General features: G+C 36.2%; 1 protein-coding gene across 1 annotated transcript in view; it reads left to right on the forward strand.

Annotated features, from left to right (window-relative positions):
* Positions 1–6,333: 6,333 nt before the first annotated feature.
* Positions 6,334–22,637, forward strand: part of LOC149813227 (transcription factor-like protein) — a 75,488-nt gene continuing 59,184 nt past the window's right edge. Inside the window, exons 1-7 of the mRNA XM_089991841.1 lie at positions 6,334–6,581; positions 7,514–7,681; positions 7,940–8,008; positions 12,388–12,481; positions 12,677–12,777; positions 12,919–12,964; positions 13,048–13,107. Of these exons, the coding sequence (XP_089847967.1) occupies positions 6,469–6,581; positions 7,514–7,681; positions 7,940–8,008; positions 12,388–12,481; positions 12,677–12,777; positions 12,919–12,964; positions 13,048–13,107 (651 nt within the window). The 5' untranslated portion in view covers positions 6,334–6,468. The remainder of the gene's footprint in view (positions 6,582–7,513; positions 7,682–7,939; positions 8,009–12,387; positions 12,482–12,676; positions 12,778–12,918; positions 12,965–13,047; positions 13,108–22,637) is intronic.

Raw genomic sequence — 22,637 nt, forward strand, 5'->3', positions numbered from 1 at the left:
AAAATGATATGAGGCTCATGAGTCAATTTCTGAATGGGATGATACGCCTTCCCATACTGAAGGGATGCAACAAATTTAACATGCTCATGATGTGAATCGTTGTGATGCAGGTTAAATGACACAGAATCCTCTCCCTTTGAGATGACAACAAACCTACTAGATGGGTTCCCCTCACTTTGCCTACTGAAGGTCTCAACCAACTGTTCCATTTGAGTCTCTAGCTTGGCTATTGACTGTGTATGGGAGCTCAAAACTTGTAATATCCTATCTTGGAAGGATTGACTAGGTAAAGGCTCATGAGAATGGGGTTGAGTATAAGCAGGTTGGGCTGGAGGATAACTCAATTGCTGAAATCTAGGCGCATAACCGCCTTGCCTGGGTTGGGTCTGGGAAGGGTTAGGGGGTGGACTGATGAGGTGGTTTCGCCATCCCGAGTTATATGAAGGTGCAAATGAATCTTGCTCGGTCCTAGCGAAACCTTAGGCAACATTCACCTGCTCCTGAACGAATTCGGGATATAGCGATACTGTCGGACACTCTGAAACACAGTGTGCAGGGCTAGCACAAAGCTCGCACACTCTTCCTACTGGACTTCGCGAAGACTTGGCTAGGAGTTTATCTAACTTCCTAGTCAACTGATCAACCTTGGTATGCAATTCTAACTCGGACCTTACTTCGAAAATCCCTACTTTCCTAGGACCACTAGACACAGGTGTAGTCCTATCGAGTCGTGAAGACAAAGCATGATGCATAGTGTTTTCACTCAAGGTATCAAATAGAGACCACAACTCATCCTCACTCTTGAGCATAAAAGTGCCCCCATAAGACGAATCAACCATTTGACGGTGCTTCTCAGTAAGCCCGTCATAAAAATACTGCACCAACTGCCAACGAGGCACCTGGTGATGGGGACACTTGCGGAGAAGATCTTTCAATCTCTCTCAAGACTCGTGAAATTGTTCTTCCTCAATTTGAGAAAAACTGGTTATAGCTTTACAAAACTGAATCGTTTTACCAATTGGGGAGTACTTTTTGAGAAATTCGCGCTGCATTCCTTCCCAAGTGGTAATCTGAACCCTCTCAAGAGCTTTTAGTCAGTGCTTGGCTTTATCCTTGAGAGAGAACGAAAACAAAGTTAACCTAATAGCATCATCTCCAAAGTTATTGATTCGCACTGTCGAGCAAATCTCAAGGAATTCGTCGAGATGACGATATGGGTCCTCATTGCTAAGGCCATAAAAAGAATGTAGCATTTGAATCACACTAGCCTTTATCTTAAAATGGCTCGCTCCTACATAAGGTCTCGTGATGCAGGAGGCGAAAGTATAGGTGTTAGGCATGAAGTACTCCCTCAAAGGACGGATCAAATGATGATCGTCAGCCATTGCGTACACCTTGGAGTAGACCGGTGTAGCACACGTCCTAACTTTGGGTTTTTTACCTAACTAACGCACTAAGCGGCCAAACCACGCAAACCACAAAGTGAGTAAACTAAAAACAACAAAAACTAAACAAACATCATGCAGTTGCACATAGCAGAGATTATGCAAAGAAAATATAAAATCTATGTGTACGGTATCAATCGTACACAGTCACCTCTAAGGAGATCCTAGTGGGTGGGTTGTGCAGAAAAGTAAGCTTGTCTCTACGATATGCACATATGTGGTTTTACTCCTAAATGCAAACAAACACTAGGCAATAAAGTGAATACTAGTATTTCGCCATTCCCTGGCAACGACGCCAAAAATTTTGTTGATTCTGTTCATCGTCAACGACAGGAAAATTTTTTGTTCATCGTCTGATCTTTTATTCTGTAGTTGATTCTTTAGTTAGATTTTGTTGATTCATTCATAGTTCTATTTAATGTGTTTGTTACAACATTACATTTTCAATTTTCATTCATTCATTAGTTGTTTAATGCAATTTTCCTTAATTTCCTGTCTTTTTCACTCTGTTTTCATTCATCACACAGATTTTCATTGTTTTGCAATAAATTCCTGATTTGTTTTGTTTTTTATTTTCCTGATTTTGCCACTTTCTTGATTTCATGTTCCTTATTCTTTTGATTTCCAATATATTCAATTGTCGTTATGAATTTTCTGCACTTGTTTGATGTTCTGCATTTCAATTGATTCATCGCATTGAAGTCTAAATTTTCTATGGCACGTTTCTAGTTATTTCCTGTTTTACATTGTCATTTAATTTTGTGTTTTCAATTCAATTGTTTCCAGGTTTAATGCATCGTTTTATTCTTGTTTTCTGTTTCAAGGTATAGTCTGATGTTGTTTTAAGTTTCATATTCTGTTTCAATTTACAAATGATATTCTATTTTTTTTAGTTTAGATTCATAAGTTCTGAAATTTCTTGTTTTGATCATTGTAATTTCCTATTAGCTTTTGATTTTATGATTATTCATCTTTTGATTTTCCACAATTTCTAATTTCTTTTGTGTAAAGTTCTGTTTTCAGCATAATTCGTTGCATTGCTTCTGTAATTTTTATTTTTGTTTTGTTCATTCTGAGATTCCTGTTTGATTCATTTCTGTAATAATTTTTTTTTGTAATTTCATGTTTTTCCTCAGTTTTTTATTATCTTGTTTGTTTTCTTTCAAGTCATTTCATTTTTTTTTATTCTTGTAACAATCATTTCCCTTCTTTTCAATTTTCTAGTTGTTAAATAATTCCTTGTTTAGCAGTTGCATTTTCCCTGTTTTTTTATTCATTCCTTGATTTTCTTGTTTCTTCTTTACATGAATTTGTGTTGTCATTCTCTGAAATTCTGTTTGTTCAATCTTTGTTTTTCCTATTCTTACATAATGAGTTCTCTGGTTTACATTACTGTCAATCTTAGTTTTTCCTGTGTGTTTATGTACTAAATTTCTTGTCTTTCTCAAGCATTGATTCCCTGTTTTGATTAGTGAATTAATTCATTAACTGATAGATCCTAGTTAATCGAGTTTTAAGTAGTTGTTAGATGCAATTAGAAATCGTGTTCACTTAAAATTGTCATTAGATGTCTTTCCTTATTTCTTTCATGTTTTTAACATTTAACTAGGATAACCTGATTAGTATACATGTTATTTCTTCTATCTCTGGTACTGCTCGTGTTCATTTGATTTGTGCAGGATTGCACAGGAGTGGAGCGGAAGCGATTGAGTGACACGAAAGCGCAAGAGTAGAAGATTTTTGACTTTTATTTTAGAATTTAGGAATTTAATTATGGGTTTGTAAATATCGCTTTTTACGCCTTCTGTGAAGGATATTCATTTGTTGTAATAGTTAGTTGTTTTTACTTTTCTCATACATTTTACATTTTATAATTCAGCAATAAAGAATAGTTTAGATTTGTGTGCTTGAATACGAAATATTCCCGTTCCGTGAGTTCGACCCTGTCTCATCCACTAGTGAGAACCGGTTTTTATTATTTGAGGTATGGTTTTCACATGTTCTTTATTTAAAAATCTTTCAAAACTACAAACGATTTCAAAATAGACATCAATAAAAGAAAATAAACAATGCGACAAACAACAAAAAAATCAACAACTAACTATATGCAGACTGACTCCTGATTTATTCTGAACTAAATGCAATCTATCATAAGCCATACAATATGCTATAATGAGAATAAATAAATCTTAACTACAACAAAGAACGTATCATCCTAAATAAATGCGATGAATATGCAAAAGGCTATACTCCACTATATGCATTAATCCAATGTGAAGTGGGGGAGAAGAGACTTACCGTACGGCTCGCCTCTGACGAATGGGTTGAGAAGAAGAGCGGTCTTCTGTAGTGATCACATGTGTGCCACCATCTCCGATGATGGGGATACGAGGAACCAACGACGATAAGGGTAAGAGGAAAATAAGAGAAAGAAGAAGAAAAGGAAGAGGGGCCGGTTAGAGAAAAAAGAGAGGAGAGAGAAGGGGGGAGGCATGGATCTCAAGAGGGGAAAACACCCTCCTCAACCTCTAAAACCAATATTTACAATTGAGTTTAAGGTTAAGAGGGGCTGATTTAGATTTTTTCTAAGAAGTATTCAAATTCCAACAATTTTCAAAAAGCCTCCCTAAACAATTATTTCTAAAAAAATAGTTAGAAAATTAAATTATTTCAAAATACAAGTGGGTTTAAATTGTTTCTTTATTTCATTTAAATGCGGTATATCATATCACTCGTTTTCACAGAGGGCAATGCATCAAACTTGATTAAACACATGCTTTTAACATTGAATATGTGTCATATCATGCATAAAAAGTATATACACATGGATAAATTATGCATGATCAATAGAGATGAACAAGTGGATGCAACAGTACACGAGGACTCAAGTGTGTTTTTGTTGTAAATTGGGTTAATTTGAACTCTATATGAGTTTTTTGTGATTTTGGCTTGTATGTACTATGATATTTATTCAATTCCAAGAAATATTTTTGAAATAATTATTGTGATATTTCTTTTACTTGTGACGAGTTCTAAGATTCAGACCTGGTTTATGTCTTCTGCTGTGTTTCAAAAAGCAAACATTTTTAGTGAAAATTTCAATCTTTGGATTTTTTGGGCGTTATACATACAAGGGTGGACGATGTTATAAATGAGTATAATCAAATGTGCATTCAGTTCAGATTTCAAATGAGTATACCTCAAGCGGAGGAGGTAGTACCTCACAAAGAAATTCATCTTACTTAGAAACAAGTTTTTGTTACATTATAAATGAGTATCAAACTCACTTTTATTAGCATTTTTCAAATAAAAAACAATTTAGTCTTGTAAAATGTTAAGGCTTTTAGATATTATAATATATAAAAATAAAATTACAGGACAATAATGATTGATTACATATGTATGTTTAATTATTTAAATTTTCATGCAAAATTATGTAAATATACAATTTGTATCAACTTTTTGGAAACTCATATAATTCTTTTACAAACCATATCAATGTTTTTTTGAAACTCGTATCAATATTTCTCAAAGTCGTAACAATATACATTTCAAATAAAAATGTGCTCAAATCTTTTTTTAATGCACTAGTGCCATTACCCGGACCCTATACATGTTTATGGCAACTATGGTTGTGTAGCATTTTATTTTTCTTTTTTATGAGGATACATGACTATTTTCAAATTTCAAAGGGCAATATAAAAAACTAAAAAGAATCACATTTTTTTTAGACGTAGAAACTTGATGTTCCTGTTTGATTGTTTTTAATTAAAGCACAGCTTATATTTAGACATTTAAAAAGTGAGTCTCATTTTTAAAATTAGGGAGAATGGCTGGTTCCTATGTAGATTTTTCTCTTTGATTTTGATTTCATAGGAAATGGACGTTTGAATCGTCCGATTTTGACACGTGGGTAGTCTTTTATAAGGCTGAAAAATTGATGGTTCATAATTATCATAAACAAATCAAGCGGGAAACTAAGTGTTTTTTAAAATAAAAAACATGATTCAAGTTTTCTAACAATTTGACGGTGCCCAAAGCATCTACACTCCCCAAACTTGTCTGCCTGCTGTAGGTTCTTAACTTTGTTACAATGATATTAATATTTTTTTTGAGCTTTACTCGGAGAAACTGCCCCAACTGCAGAGACCTAGCCGCATTGGCTCAGCATGCCGCACAAAGGTCTCTGTTCATGTCGGCATAAAACTCTAAGGGCTTATCCCTCAACCCTAGAGAGTCGCCAAGCTTCGGCTTGCGAGGGGGTGATGACCATGAGATTTGAACTTAGACTGCCCATCTATCAGTCTAGGCCCCATCCCACTACGCCAAACCCCTTGGGCCTACAATGATATTAATATTATAACAATGGCATTGCTTCAAGTTGTTGCGTTCCCTTTTTTCTGTTTTATTGTTTAAGCAAGAAACTATATGGTTAATGAGGGCTTACGAGCATCCCATACACACGAGGTTTGAGTATTCAAATGGGAGGAATACGGGTTTCAGGAAGGGTTCCAGGAGGAGGGTCACCCCACAAGCGGTCTGTTCAATCGAATTCAGATCAACATTTTAAGTCGGTTATATAATCGCTCAGAATCAAAATCCAACTCAATCGCATTTTTTACATGTAAATAGTTTGTTTTTGTTCTACTTTACCCGGATACAGTATTATCACATGTATTTCAGATTGGAGTTGAACTTTAGCTTATAGGATCTAATTCTGTATCAGATCCGGATCGGATCTACTATTTATATTTCAAATTCGGATCTAGCAAGTTCCTGCCCGAATCCGATCCGTTTGCATCCCTACATTACACCCGAGCATAACTTCCCCCGGCATCTAAAGTTTTCCAAGCCGCCTCGTTTCGAAGCAGTCCGTCGTACTCTTCAGTCTGCTCCCACCGAAAAAAAGAAGAGAAGTTATCTTCGCGCGCTCTCCCTCTCTCATCCCGTGGCCTTCCCTCCGATTCTCCCGATCGATCAATCGACCTTCCTTCCCCATTGCTATCTGTTCGAATGAAGGAAGATGCCGCAGGTGAGGATCATCGCGAAGAATTTCATGGACATGGTCGCAGCCTTGCCCGCCTTCAAGCTCGACAAGCTCTACGAGAGTATCTTCGTCTGCGAAGCGATCCTGAGGTAAAAATCCTCTTCGCCGCACGAATCAAAAGAAAGAAAACTCCGAGTTTTGTATTCGCCAATCTGGTTATTCCCTCTTGTGAATCCGTTGATGCATAAAACCGGTCACCCTAAACCTTTGTCTGTGTTCTACTTTCAAGTGTCGGGGTTGGAATCCTGATCGATTGTTTGCTTTCAAAATATACTTTGGTGGTATGTACAATTTTGCTATGATCACAATCTTCGTCGTTTCGGGAGACTTCGTTTCGGAATGGCTGAGTTGGAGAGTTAGCCTGGTGGGGTTTAGCATCTAAGGAAATAGGTTACGCATGGGAAATTCGTTTCCTTGCTAGATTTTTTTGATCTCTTTATGAAAGAAGTAAAAATGTCTGTTGGGAAGGTTGAATTGAAGTATGTGGAATGATATAAAGATATGATCGGAGACATGGTAATGATAACATAATGTGGTAGATGTTATAAATACAAGTGCATGCTTTTACTCTTTTTTTAGATGATTATTTCCGTAGAAAAGTTTCTGATTGATTCTTTTGCCATTATCTGATAACCGGACTAGACTTTATTGTTTGGTGTCTCCTTTCCCCGCTGAACCCTTTCAAATTGCTTAGTTGGTATTGGAGCATAATTTGGTAATAACCAACTGAATAGAATATCCTGTTTATGCCAATTTGGATTTCAGAGATTGTGATGTACGAAGTGCAAGTATGGTACACAAGTTTCAATTTCTAAATCCATCAGGGGAATGACAGGCTGAGGTTAAAATGGTAGTCTGGAGAACAATTTTCTTAACTTTCACCACGAATTGACTTTCATTCTGAATTATCCTTATACTACCGTTATTCCTTTGTGATTTAGCAATTCTTATCATGGGGTCATGGTCTACATGATTGCGTGAAATTGGTTGTGTGCAATCTCATGTTTTATCCTCCATGCAGATCTTTGCCTCCATTATCCAAGAAGTATGTTCTGCAGATGTTGTACATCGATGTCCCAATAACTGCTAAGTTGATGGAAGAATGGGTGCTTCTGGATGGTTCGTCTAAGCATAGAGCTGCCGTTGATAGGTTATTGCAGCTAAGAATATTTATTGAAACTACTGACAGGTCTCTCTCTGTGTGTTTGTGTGTGTGTGTGTGTGTGTGTGTGTGTGTGTGTGTGTGGTAACTTCATGCTCTGGAGTTAACCGTTCATTGCTCATTAATGTGCTTTCTCAGTTGAATGGGGTTGTAAACTATACTTCATTGATATCTTCATGTTAGGATTATCTTAACATGGAACAATTGGTATCTCAGAGTCCTTGCCTTTGTGCTCAATAGTTATTTTATCAAGATTCTTTGAATATTTCTCCCTGCTTTTAACAGGAGAAAAGAAATTAGTTATACATTGAACGAAAAGTTCAAAGGAAACCTTCAAAAGAACCTGGTGAATGGGTAAGTAATGGTATATTTATCAGTGTTTAATGTTTTATAGATATTTATTAAATTTTATCATCCCTTTTTCTGTTAGATGTGAAGTAGAAATAGATAACAGTCCAATGTTAAAAACAAAACCTGACTCTCTTTTGTTCCTTTGTCTTTTTTTGCCCCTCTAGTAAAGGTTAATTATATGTGTGTGCGTGCGTGATGAATACTTGGTACTAATGAAGGTACAGAATATTGAGTTGGAAATTGTAGGCAAGCAATTACGGGGGCACATAAGTAAAATTTCTTTCTCACTTATAATGCTTAGTGTTTTTTTTTTGTATTTCATTTAGATTTTTCATATTTTAAAAAACACTTTAGTTTTTTTAACTTATAAATTAGTGCATTGTAATGGGCTTCTAGGCAACTCTTAGTCATTGACTAGGCTAGTGCCTAAGCATTAGCTAGTGCTTCTGACCAATGTTGTAAGTATCGTACGATACGCTATGATACATAATGTATTTATGTGGTTGTCCGATATGCTACACACCTGTATCTATCTTCTGCGGTACACTCTGATACAGGGCGTATCTTAAGATACACTATAAATGCAGTTTAAGTGCACTCATTTCATTTTTTTTTTGAAAACATATAAGGCCCCTTGGGTCTAGTTTATATTCATCCCTAAAGAGAGTAAGAGTGATTTAGGGAGATTTTTTGCAAAAAAAGAAGGTGATACTCATGATTGACGTTTTCTAATTCATTTTTTTTAATTTTGAAAAAAAATTGGTTATATAAAATTTTCAAGTATTGAAAAAACACTTTATAATATTTTTTTTGTTTATGTAAACACAGTAACACACATTATTATGAATCTTGTGACTTATTAGCTTAATTTCATTATTTAATATGCGTATTATTTCATAGTTTACATTCTTCTTGTGAGATATGCATACCATTTATCGCATAATTGTTTGATATGTGAAAAAACACTTCATAATTGTTTGATATGTGATATTTATAGTTTTATCTTATGCAATTCATCATTGTTTCTTGTGTTATGAATTTGTTTAGATTTTTCATGATTTTTTTTTTTTTTTACGATATGATAGGATACATATCTTATTTTGTGCCCAGCTGATACGGGCTATGGTATGCTTTTTACAACCTTGCTTTTGACTATCTGTTTGATTGTAGCATATTGCATTCTTTTTCTATTGGTGCTTCAGTGAAGCAATGGTATCATTGACATCTTCTTATGTACTTCTAGTTGGTTGATCTTGGTGGATCTGCGAGTAATGTGACCAATTGGATCAACATTCGAGTCCTTTAGAAGAGCAAACTAATGCATGAGTCTTTGAATAAATTTGGCTACAGATATCAGAATTCGATGACTTTTTTGCCATTGGAAAGCTTATTTCCAGTACTACAAATGACAAACTAATGAATACGTTTGCCACAGTTTCAGAGGCTATCCAAGCTTGTTCAGTGGGTCAAACAAGCTTGTCAAAGTTTATATAGTAAAATTTACTAAGACTATCCAAAAAAGGTTTTAATATGGCGAAAACTGATGTAGTAGGCAAGCTCTATATGAACATGGACTCATGTAAGTTGTAATTGTGACTTACTTAATTAGGTAAGTATTTCTCCTTTTCATTAGTAGTAGGATCATATCCTAGTTAGGGAAAGAAAATATGAACTAATAGAAATAGGGTACCCACGAGGATAAATATGAGTTCTCTGGTTCAGAATAGGAGAGTTTTTGGAGGTTAATGAAAGCGAGGAGGGTATGAACACCCTACTTTCAGGTGTGGGCTTTAGACTGGCCTAGTTTGGCTTGAGTTAAAGCCCATTAGGGCTTGATAGGAAATCATTGTTGGCCTGTCAAAAGTTCTATTTTGGTCGGGCCTGAGAATATTCAAGCTTGGCTATGAAGCTTGCTTGGTACCTGACCTAGAGGCCTGAGTCGGATCCAGAGGCAACATTTGGTACTTCTTTGTCACATGCATAATTCTTGCTTCAGAAAATATGTCTTGAATAAAGACTTCACTTTGCTTTTTCCAGGCACCATAAATCCTTAATAGCAGTAATGATGATGATGATGATGATGATGATGATGATGATGATGATGATAATACTAATAATGATAAAGTTCAGTTAGCCACATGCATCTTTGTTTGTCTTGATTTTTCAAATAAATGGTCCCATTCATATATAATAATGATGATAATAGTAATAATAATAATAATAATAATAATAATAATAATAATAATAATAATAATAATAATAAAAAGTTCAGTTAGCTCCATGTGTCTCAGTTCATCTTGCTTTGTATAAAATTCTGTTTTAATGATCTATATGAAGATAACCACATTTTGTAAGTTCTTGTTTTTAGTATTTCGTGAAATATAATGGTGGTACCTTATATCTTTAGGTTAAATAATGGTAGAATCTACATAATGCAAAACTTTGGGAAATGTCTAGCAAATAAGAAATCAGAAGATAGCTGATGCTTATTAATTACCCTTGATGGCTTTGTTAGTCCAAGAAAAGCTACGGCCAGAAACCATTTAGAACTAGTTAGACTATGTTACATGGACACTTCTCCTAGTCTCAAGTGTCGGTCTCGGACACTTCCTGACACCGACACTCTTGGACACGGCACCGACACACCATTTTGAAAATCAGGAGTGTCCAAAATTTTGGACATGCGTGTCGGGTGTCCAACACCTTAAAATGTGTTTGGAACTTTGGACATGCTGTGTCCAGCGAGTGTCCAACACCTTAAAATGTGTTTGGACACGCTGTGTCCAGCGAGTGTCCATACGAGTATCTTGTTCGGTGCATCATGGACATGGGTGTCCAACTTTGTGGATACTTGTTAAACATGGAAGTGTGGAGTATATGTTTTTGTTGCTCTATGTTTTGCCTTAGAAGCGTGGTTATTGATTAGTCTTGATGATTTGTTTTTTTTACTTACAATCACATTTGTGTAAATCATCAAGGTTCAAATTACAAATGAGAAAGGAACATTCATTTTGTATTTTATGGTTTTGTTTGCATAATTCTTTAAATCTTTATTTTATATATATATATATATATATATATATATATATATATATATATATATATGGGTAAATATTGGCTACTAATGAAGGTACAAAACTAATGAGTAGAAATCACTTTTTTCTTCAAAAATTTCTGATTTTTTGTAGTTCAAATGTTACAGATGTGATCTACATGGTTTGTTTAGTAGGAAACTTGTCTTGAATCATGTGATTATGACAAGCAATTAAATTTTTAAAGGGGTAAAAAAATCAATGGCCCACAATGTGCCAAAATTTCATAACTCAAAATATCACATTTTACATCAGAAAAGCACGATCCAAGACTTGATCCTTAGCAAACAAACCATGCTGAATACATCTATGTGGTTAGATTGAGTCGATACAACTTGCACCTATGGTTTCTAGCTCATTAGTTTCGTACCTTCATTAGTAGTCATATTTACCCTATATATATAGCTGTGTTCAACATTGACACCTGTATCAGTGTCCAAGTAACATAGCTCTAGGACTATTAAACATTAGCGATTTGTTGGTCTGTGTGCATGTAGTTTAGCCATCCCCTCTCACTCGATGGCTGATAGATAAGCGAGCATGTGCGCACATGTGTGTATGCATGTCCTTGTGTGTGTGCATGTGCATGCTTGCGTGGATGTCCATGACCTTTTTATGGATGCCATAAATTATAATTTTTTTGCCTCATGAATTTAAAAATACAATGTTCTTTTCATGCATTAGCTGTCATTACCAGGGTATATTAGTAAATTTGTGAACAGAGGAGATTAAGAGATGGCCTATATTCCCAAGGAACAACTAGTAAATGTCTCTTAGTCTTTCCAAAATTATGTGAAATACCCTTTGGTGGTGACAATTGAAGCATGAAGCCGTCATGGTATTTCTAGATAGGATTGGGGCAAGAGATTGTGAACTTGTTAACATGTATGTGTGTGTGCACACACACATACATGAATCCCTGTTTCTTGCATGCATTTGTGTGCATCTGCATGTGCATGTGCTTGTGCAATAACTTATAATGACGTCTTGCACTTGGGAAATGTAGTCATTTTCGCTTCTCTAATAATAATAACATTAAAATGACTCATATCAGCTTGTGATATTCTTGTGTTGTTTCTTCAGCATCTATATTTTGTACACGTTAATTGCTGTTGTTATGAGCAACTAGGTGGAAGCATGAGTTACTTTAGGAGAAGACACAGGTGCATGCATACATACATGCATTCAAAAGTTGCTGCTATAGCAACAGTGGTTTTAGTTCCTATTCACTTGCCATTCCAAATATGATTTTTTGTTTATATTTATGTTCTATAAATTTGACAATTTCAGTGAGGCCTTGCCAAGAGAACCAATGCCTTCAAGTGTCACAGTGAGGCTCCCAAGATTGGAGGATCTAGAGGCCTATGCTCTTGATCAGTGGGAGGTTGCCCTTTCTGTGTTTTGAAATTTTAACTTTTTTTTCGTATATATTTTGTCAAGAGCATGTGCTGCTGCTGTTTTGTTTCTATCCCCTCTATCAATGATTTTTCTTCTTTTCAATTGGAATTTTGTTGTAGTTACTGTAAACTTATGAGAGCTTGTTTCTTGTCTTTTTCTTATTATCTGTTTTATGGATCAGAGCTTCCTTCTTCAACTTATTAGATTAACCAAGGGAGAAAGATCAGCAACTTTTAGCTCCTCCATGATGAAAGTTGTCCAACGGGGTCTTCTTAGTTCAAGGTTCACCTCTTCTTACTGTGAATGCAGTTTTGCCTGAGCTGTTCTGCTCTTGTTTTATTTTATTTTATTTGAATCTTATTCTATGTTAAACTAGGAGTGCTTTGTCGAAAGATAATATGTTCTACTCTGTCAAATCTGCAGAGACAATGATGGTCTAAAGTTGACCGAGAATGGCTTTCAGTTTTTGGTATGCACTGTTCAGATTCTAACCTGTTGGCTTGCTAGTTTGCTTTTCTTTTATGCCCACTTTTCTCTTTCTCTAAACAACAGCTGATGGACACCCATGCTCAACTTTGGTATATCATTAGGGAGTACATTTCTACCTCTGAGGTATAGTAACTTGTATATGCTAACACACACACACCATTAAAATGTGTTGTACAAGATTATATATATATATATGTTGGGTTATGTAATTAAATGATCAGGGGTATTTTGGTCTTTTTGTACATGTAATAGGTGCTGTCCATTAGGGACAAATTTGGGTTTTTTTTAATCTTTTTTTATATTATGTATTTTCCTTTTTTGTTTAGGGGCTCTATGGTCAATATGACAATAGAGTTGTTGGGGCTCTCCAATGGTCCCCAATGCCCCCACTTGTATATAAAGGGGCTGTTGGGTCCTTGTAGTAATGCTTGTTCTAAGCATTTTGAATAATATTTTTTATTTTGTATTTGTGCTCTTTCTCCCTTTTGTGAGGTTTATGTGTTAGCCCTTAGTGGATCTTTGTATTTGGCCCATAAGTGGCTTTTGTATTTGTGGATGTGCACATTTGTAGCCCTTTTGTGGCATTGCGTCTGTGCACTTGTTTTTTCATTACATGGTATCAGAGATAGAAGCTCTTGAAGGTTTGTGGATTCGAAAAGAGAACGTGTTGAAAGCTTGGAATGTGTTAAGAAGCTTACGGTGCATCTACGTCAACTTGAGACTTCTCCTCTTCTTCTTGTCTCTCTATCTCTTTCTTTTTCCTTTATTTCTCCTCTTCTTCTCCGCTATGGCTGATAAATATATTGTAACCGTTGTTCCCATCAAATTTGATGTAAAAAACTACAATATGTAGGCTGCGACGGTGAAAAGAATCCTCATGATCAAAGATATGTGGCAATTTGTTGATGGTTCCGCATTGAAACCACAACCAATTCTCACAAAAATGGTTGTTGGAGTTTATGGTGAATCTAAGGAGGAGAGCCTCAAAGGAGTTGAAAGAGAAAAAGCTATACAACAAACAACAACAACAACTACGCCTTCATCCCAAAACAATTGGGGTCGGCGATATGAACCAAAAAAGAAAATCATTCTGGGTCTTCCACATGAATCCTTCTCCTCCAATCATTTCTATCCAATGCCATGTCCTCGGTGAGGTTCAAAGCATTCATATCCTTTCCTATCATCTCCATCCAAGTCTTCCTAGGCTTACCCCGACCTTTTTTAACTAATATATTTTCCCATTTCTCCATCCTTCTAACTGGAGCATCATTAGGCCTTCGCCGAATATGTCCAAACCACCGTAAACGATTCTCTCTCATCTTATTTTCAATGGGTGCAACGCCTACCTTCTTACATATCTCCTCGTTCCGAATCTTATCTTTTATTGTATTTCCACACATCCATCTAAGCATACGCATCTCAGCTACACTCATTTTTTGAATATGATGTGTCTTGGCAGCCCAACATTCCGTACCATATAATAAAGCGGGCCTAATAGTCGTCCTATAAAACTTTTCCTTCAACCGCAATGGCATTCTACGATCGCACAACACTTCTGTTGCACTTTTCCATTTCATCCACCCAACCTTTATCCTATGATTTACATCTCCATCAATTTCTCCATACTTTTGAATGATAGATCCCAAATATTTGAAACAATCATCCACCGGTATTTCTTGCTCACCAAGCTTCACTACACTCCCATCACTACTTCGTTGCTTACTAAACCGACATTCCATATATTTTGTCTTACTCTTACTCAACTTAAAACCTCTTGCTTCCAATGTCTGTCTCCATAATTCTAACTTAGCATTAACCCCAGCTCTAGACTCATCAATCAAAACAATATCATCAACAAATAATATACACCCCGACACAGTTTCTTGAATTGATCTCGTAAGCTCATCCATCACTATAGCAAATAGGAAAGGGCTTAAAGCAGATCCTTGATGTAACCCAACCATTATAGCAAAATTGGTTGTCACCCCTCCACAAGTGCGGACATTGGTTACTACTCCTTCATACATATCTTTAATTATACTAATGTACTTGAGAGAAACACCTTTCTTCATCATTGTCCACCAGAGAACGTCCCTAGGTACTCTATCGTATGTCTTCTCCAAATCAATAAAAACCATATGCAAATCTTTGTTCCTCTCTCTATATCTCTCAATAAGTTGTCTAAGAAGATGTATAGCTTCCATAGTTGATCTTCCAGACATAAAACTAAATTAATTCTCCGACATCATGACAACCTTCTTCAACCTAGACTCAATCACCCTTTCCCAAATTTTCATAGTATGACTCATGAGTTTTATACCACGATAGTTTGTGCAATCTTGTATATCACCCTTATTCTTATATAGAGGCACCAAAGTACTCTTCCTCCACTCATTAGACATCTTATTTGTCCGCCAAATCTTGTTAAAAAGATTTGTCAGCCATTCTAAACCTTTCTCTCCCAAGCCTTTCCAAGCCTCGATAGGTATACCATCTGGGCCAACTGCCCTTCTTGATTTCATTTTCTTCAAAGCCTCTGCAATTTCTTTCTTTTGAATCTTGCGCATGAAATCACGATTCATCTCATGAAAAGGAATGAAGAAGTCTCCAAGATCCTGAGCATGACTTTCATTAAATAGCTTATCAAAATAATCTTTCCATCTCTCCTTAATCTCCAAGAGACCTAGATATGATGATAACAAGAAAAAATAATAATGTCATAGTTGTGAAAATCTGAGACACATCAAGTCCTATTGTCCCAAGTTCAAGGAAAGAGAAGACAAAAAGGTGACATTCGTGAGAACATCTCACGAAGAAAGAAGTGGAACCAATGAAGATTCAAAATCCATTGGAATCATGTTCTCTCAAATCATGGAGGCCTTTCGTCCACTAATCAAGAACTCTTCTTCTTTTTCACGCAGTTTCTACATGATAATAAGAAAAAATAATAATATGTCATAGTTGTGGAGAACCGGGACACATCAAACCCTATTGTCCCAAGTTTAAGGGAAAAGAAGATAAAAAGGTGCCATCCGTGGGAACGTCTCACAAAGAAAGAAGTGAAACCAACGAATATTCAAAATCCATTGGAACCATGTTCTCTCAAATTATGGAGGTTCTTCATCCACTAGTCAATAACTTCTCTTTTTCTCTTTCAGGAGCCGCAGTCTCTACAACTTCACCTCCTGGTAATGTTTTTTGGCTTTTAGATTTCAGAGCCTCATTTTATCACACTAATTTAACACAAAATAATGTTTTTACCGCGGATGAGTCCTCTCTTAATCAGTGTTATTAAAAATGCGCCTCGCCTCAAGGCGAGGGCCTTTGTGCCTTGAGGCGCAAATGCACAGAGGCGTACGCCTCAGAGGCCTTGAGGCGTACGCCTCGAGGCGAGGCGTGCCTCAGGGTGAGGCGCGCACGCCTTATGATTATGGTCAAATGAGGGTCAAAGCCCTCATTTGACCATAATTAAAATCTTGCCCCCGACCCTAACGAGGGTCGGGGGCCCTAAATAGTCTCTCGCAGCCCCTCTCTCTCTCTCGTCTCTCACAATCTCTCCTTCTCTCTCTCGCAGCCTCTCTCCCTCTCTTGCAGCCCATTTCCCATTTCTCACAGTCTCTCTCTCTCCCTCTCTCCCGCAGCCCCTCTCCCTCTTTAATCCTCTTTTTTTACTCTATGTTAGCTATCGATCTATTGAAGAATGTGGAGGTGGAAGCCATCATAGGACCACAAAGATCGGGAGATGCAGAGTTCGTCGCTCGATTGGGAGATAGCACTCAAGTTCCCATCATTTCCTTCTCTGCTACAAGCCCTTCGTTGTCAACAACTAAGACTCCTTACTTCGTAGGGACTGTGGAGATCGATTCGTCCCAAGTAGATGCAATTGTCGCAACGATTAAAGCGTATGGATGGCTACAAGTGGTACCCGTCTACGAAGACTCGAATTTCGGGATGGGGATGATCCCGTTCTTAACCGATGCGCTTGAGCAGATTGGTGTTGCAGTTCCTTACAGGTCTCTTCTTCCACCTTCAGCCACCAATGACTTCATCAAGGAGGAACTCAACCAGCTTGCTTCAATGCAGACCCGGGTCTTTGTTGTGCACTTGCCTTCGTCTCTTGGTGCCAAGTTCTTCACTTTAGTTAATAACAATGGCATGATGAGTGAAGACTATGTCTGGATCATCACAAACTCACTAGGGAATCTGTTGGGCTCCATGAATGCTTCGGTGATAGCATCCATGAGAGGTGTCACTGGAGTTAAAACATATGTGCCCCCATCGAAAGCCTTGAGAGATTTCACAGAGAGATGGAGGCGTAGATTCCGGCCGAACAATCCTGCAATAGAAGCTCCACCAGAACTGAACGTGTTCGGGGTATGGGCCTATTAATCAACATATGCACTGGCTCTTGCAGTAGAGAAAGCCAATGGTGCTGGCAATTCCAAGTTCATCAATCCAAACATGACTGGGGATTCGACCGACCTTTCGATGTTGGGGATCTCCCCTTCGGGTCCGAAACTGCTGGAAGCAGTGCTGGGGACTAGATTCAGAGGATTGAGTGGTGAATTCCGGCTTGTAGATGGTCAGCTACAGACTAGAATTTTCCAAATTATCAATGTCATGGAGAAGGGAGCAAGAGAGATTAGATTTTGGAGTCTGGATCTCGGACTCTCGCAAAGTTTGAACGGGCAGAACATGAATACGACCACAAACTATTCATGTCCAGCCAGTGTTCTTAAATCCGTCATCTGGCCCAGCGGCACCACTGATGTTCCAAGAGGTTGGATGATTCCAACAAAGGGGAAGAGGTTGAGAATTGGAGTTCCAGTCAAAGATGGTTACAGACAGTTTGTGGGAGTGATAAGGGATAAAGTAACTAATGAGATCAAGGTAGAAGGATACTCCATAGATGTGTTCAAGGCAGTATTGAAGTTCCTTAATTACTCACTTCCCTACGACTTCTTCCTCTTTGAGAATGCTGAAGGAAGGATGGCTGGGAGCTCTGTATTCGTTTTTTCTTTTTCTTTTCTTCTTGAAAAAAAACTTCATTCCTAGTTTACAAGATCATGAAAAAATTAGCATTCTTGTTGACGTGCATCATGAAAAGACTACCATAAGGGTTCTGTTTCCCGTGAATTAATGTACCCCAGAAAAGATGCTAATATACGCTAAGGTTTTGTCTAAATTTTTCTTTCTATAAAAAAATAGACATTATTTTTCTTTATATTAATTATCTCATATTTTTTCCGTATTTATTTGAGATTTTTTATTTCGTGTTGGTTGGTGCTTCATCAATAAAGCATTTCTTATTTATTTATAATTTTAGATAATTTTTATTGTTTTTTTAAGTTTTAAATTTTTTTTTGAGGCTTACGCTTTGCGCCTCGAGGCTTACGCCTCGCCTCAGATTTTGGTGGAGCGCCTCGCTATGCCTCAACGCTTTTCACAACACTGCTCTTAATATAAAAGGCATTGCGAATTTCAAAAGTACTTCAAAAATTAGATTTGTCCCAAAATTAAATTTAAACCTTATTTTTGTTTCTCAAATTACCGACCATGGGTCTAGTGCCTCCTTATCATCTAAGCAATGTTGGTTGCAGGATCTCTAGTCTGGGAAGCAGAATGGGGAATAACATAGAGAAGGAGACCCCTATGATCATCTTCTTATAATTTTTGTTATAATGTTTAAAATGTAGACATAATTTTGTGGCATCAAAGACTAGGACATCCTAACTTATCAAAGTTATCTCATGTACTACATTTAAACAAATTTTGCAATGAAAAATTTCATTACGAGGATTGTCTTCTTTGGCAAAATGAAAGTTCTTTACTTTCCCCAAATGACCCTTTTTTTTTTCTAAACTGATTCAATTAGTGCATTTGAATGTATAAGGACCTTCCCCTATCTTATCTAAAGGTGATTACTCTTATTATGTGATATTTGTTGCTGATTATACTAGAAGGTTTTTGAAAATTTAAAAAAATATCATAACCTTGTAAACAATCAATTTAAAATTGAAATTTTTATCTTCCGCTCCGACTCTAGGAGAGAGTTTATGTCAAATGATTTCAAAATTTATTTTGAAATCAATGAGATTTTACATCAAAGATCATGTGCTTATACACCTCAACACAATGAATTAGCTGAAATAAAACATAGACACATAGTTAAGACCACTAGAAGTCTTTTAATTTCAAAAAATGTTCCAAAACATTTTTTGGGCTGAAGCTTGTTTGACTCATGTGTATCTTATTAACATACTTCCATCATCTAAGCTTCAAAATATTTCTTCTTATGAAAAACTCTCTCCTGATTATCTTAGATTAAGACCTTTTGGATGTAAGTGTTTTCTAATCACTAATATAAATGATAAACTCTCTCCTAAAGCTATACCGTGTGCATTCTTTGGATATGGGGAAACTCAAAATGGATTTCGATGTTTTGATTTAGAAAATGACAAGCTTTATATCTCAAGGAATGCTTATTTTTTCGAGAACGAAAGTTTCTTTCAAAATATGCCTAAGAAAAACTCTAAGTATTCTTTCTTATTTGAGTTATTACCTCAAAGTAGTGATGATTCTTTATTTGAGATAATGAAGGGCTAGTGTAATTCAATATAGAAGACGTGAAAATGATAGACAACCAAGTACTCTAGAAAATTATTTCACTTTAGAAACCCAATAACTAAAAGGAGTTAGAAGATCGTATCAGACCTGTAACGACCCCAACTCATCCCTGTTGAAAAGTGATTTTTTTAAACAATTGCGGAAACCAAACCCAAGGAACCGGGGTCTCACAGACTTAACAACTTCCACACCACTAAGGGATCTCTACATTAAACCATTCAATCAAAATAACTAACTTTATTAATTAAAAATCAAAGTATGAGAACATAATTAAATTAAAATTTAAAATTATAAAGCCACACTGTCCAAGAATAATAAAAGTAAGTCACACAGTCTCGTAGGCTCCCTATGGCAGTCGTTCTCATCACTGAGCTTCATGTCCTGTGAAAAACATAAGGATTACTGGGTAAAAATCAAAGATTTCTTGTATGAATTCTTCTAAAAATCCAAATTGGCAAGAAAAAATATAAATCAAATTTATGCAATTTTTCAGAAAAACATAACTACAAAAATCTCATAATTCAATTAACCATTCATGCATTTAACATCAATTATCATGCAATAACAATATCTCACATAAATTAGAACAAGTAAGAATGCATGAACTAATGCAGAACAGTAAATATGTATGATTCAATGACATGCATGAACAACTTATTAAGTTATTATCAAAGTTCTTTTTTGCATGCACGCCCTTATTAAATGCACACGAGTTTAGTTTCATTTTTCATTAAAACCCGTGGATACTAAAAACGGACACAACAAATTTTTGAAGTGCAAGATAGGTTCCCAGTTGTAGCTTAACGTACAATTTGTATTTTATTACTGGGTTCTACACTTGTTTCTCAACCGATATCAGAAATCAACACCATCCATCGAAACATTAGAAATCAACATCTAATGTCGGGACACGAAGGAAATCAACAATCACTGATGTCACTTTCTTGGTATACCAATAACAATAGCTGTGTCTACAATACCACCCCGAAGCAAAGTGATTGAAAACTTCTTAAAACCGTGGTCGGGAGGCGAACCACCATATCGAGTTTAGGGGTACAATCACACACGAAGTTTTAGTATTCTCACAGTTTCTCCAAAACCGACATCCAGGATTCCCACATTGTAGAAGAGATATTGAAGAAGAAAAACATTAATTACATCATTTATCTCTTTTATCTTTTTAACAATAATCAAATTCTTTACCAAAAGAATCATTTTGCAAATCAACATGCAAAATGCAACACGAGACCTTGGCCCGCTATAATATTTAATAATGCAATTAATTCAGAAAGCCAATAAATTCAAAAATGGATTTTGCAATGCATATCCACAAATCTTAGAGCTACACATGCTCGTGACCCACATAGCCTACAATGGTTCATATCTGACCACCGATGCATCTTAAGCAAAAATCCTCAGTAAACATGTAACCACACAGTTATTCAAACATGTTCACAATTCACATTCTTTCATATACAACAAGAATGTATGTATAAAACAAATTGCATATACATATGAACACTTGTTATGCAATATGCATTTTTCTTTCATGATTCATCTTATGCATAACTTTCAATATGCACATGATCATGTTAAAATAACTTCAGAAATTACGTATTCATGATATGCATATTTATGCCAACATAATATTCAATTTCATCACACATAACTAATAAACACCTTTGCCATTTCGGGCATACTCGAAATACAAAACATAACTACTGATTCAAAGCTATGCTGCCCCCGTACACAGGACAACACTAGAAGGCTATTGGAGCATGGTTCTCATGCATAAGCATGCAGTCAAAAGCAGTGGACAACAGACAATCTTACACATAAGTGGGCAACACTACCCTGCCCTACAACAGCCCACATAACTCATTCATATAACACATTTAACAGCATAATAAACAAATTAATATTCAGCCTAATCAGGACACCATACATAAATTTTTTTTGACATAATGCTAACATAGATTAAAAATTAAAATTTCAAGGTTGTTTCGATGTTCACCCGTAGGACACCCTCGAATATCGTAATGACATTCATCTCATTGCTGGAAAACAAATATAAATGGTCTGTTCTTGACCCACACAACGGTCGGTTTATGTACCAAGCAAAAAGACATTATCTTGATCAAATCGACATTAATGGCCTAATCCGATTTTTGGGTTATTTCTATTCCCGGCATAACAGCCAACCAAACCAATATTATACAGACTTCTCGACAGGCTTCACACATATAAGTGTAATGGCCAAGTCAAGCTTCGATCTCACAAACTCAGTTTTTTTTTTGAAAACTGATTTGCATAATCAATCGACCCGCAATGGCAACGTGCGTCACAACAGATCGGTTCAGATCTGCATGTGCATACAGCAGGTCTGAATCGATATTGTATATGCATGTAACGCTTGATAGATATGAACATATAAAAAAAATTACATGATAAAAATCGAAAACTGCATATACATTTTAATAGAAAATCGGAACCCCGATCTGTTAACAACCAACGATTTTCAGCGTGTAAAGAAAGATATTTTGATGGCAATTTTACGTATACTCTGATAACCGTTTAAAAATCAGCAGATTTGGACCAGATCTGCACATCTGTGAAAATCGGCAGATCTGTCCAGGTATTACCCATGTGAACACATGAAAGCTCAGCATTCAGCATATTCAGATGTGCACCGACAACACATAAGCACAGTTAAAAGACAAACTGCAGTTCTGCATAATAAAAAACAAACAAACAACATGCATGTTCACAGAATATAACAAATCTGTGCGTGAACCCAAAGCCATACAGATTTCTGGACATCTATCGTAGCAGTTGTATTGAATTCAAAACCCAACATGAGCATCAGTCAAAACAGTCAAGAATTCAAAAGCTTGATCGATCAAAACATGCACTGTTAATAAAAAGAAACTAAACACATGCTTAATGACATGAACCTCCATATGGATACTATAAGACAAACAGACTTCTTGTGTGTTCTAAATTCAATGTGAAATTTAAAGCCATAC

Source organism: Nuphar pumila, chromosome 16 (genome assembly GCF_984573655.1).
Source record: "Nuphar pumila chromosome 16, dmNupPumi1.hap1.1, whole genome shotgun sequence".
NCBI lineage: Eukaryota > Viridiplantae > Streptophyta > Magnoliopsida > Nymphaeales > Nymphaeaceae > Nuphar > Nuphar pumila.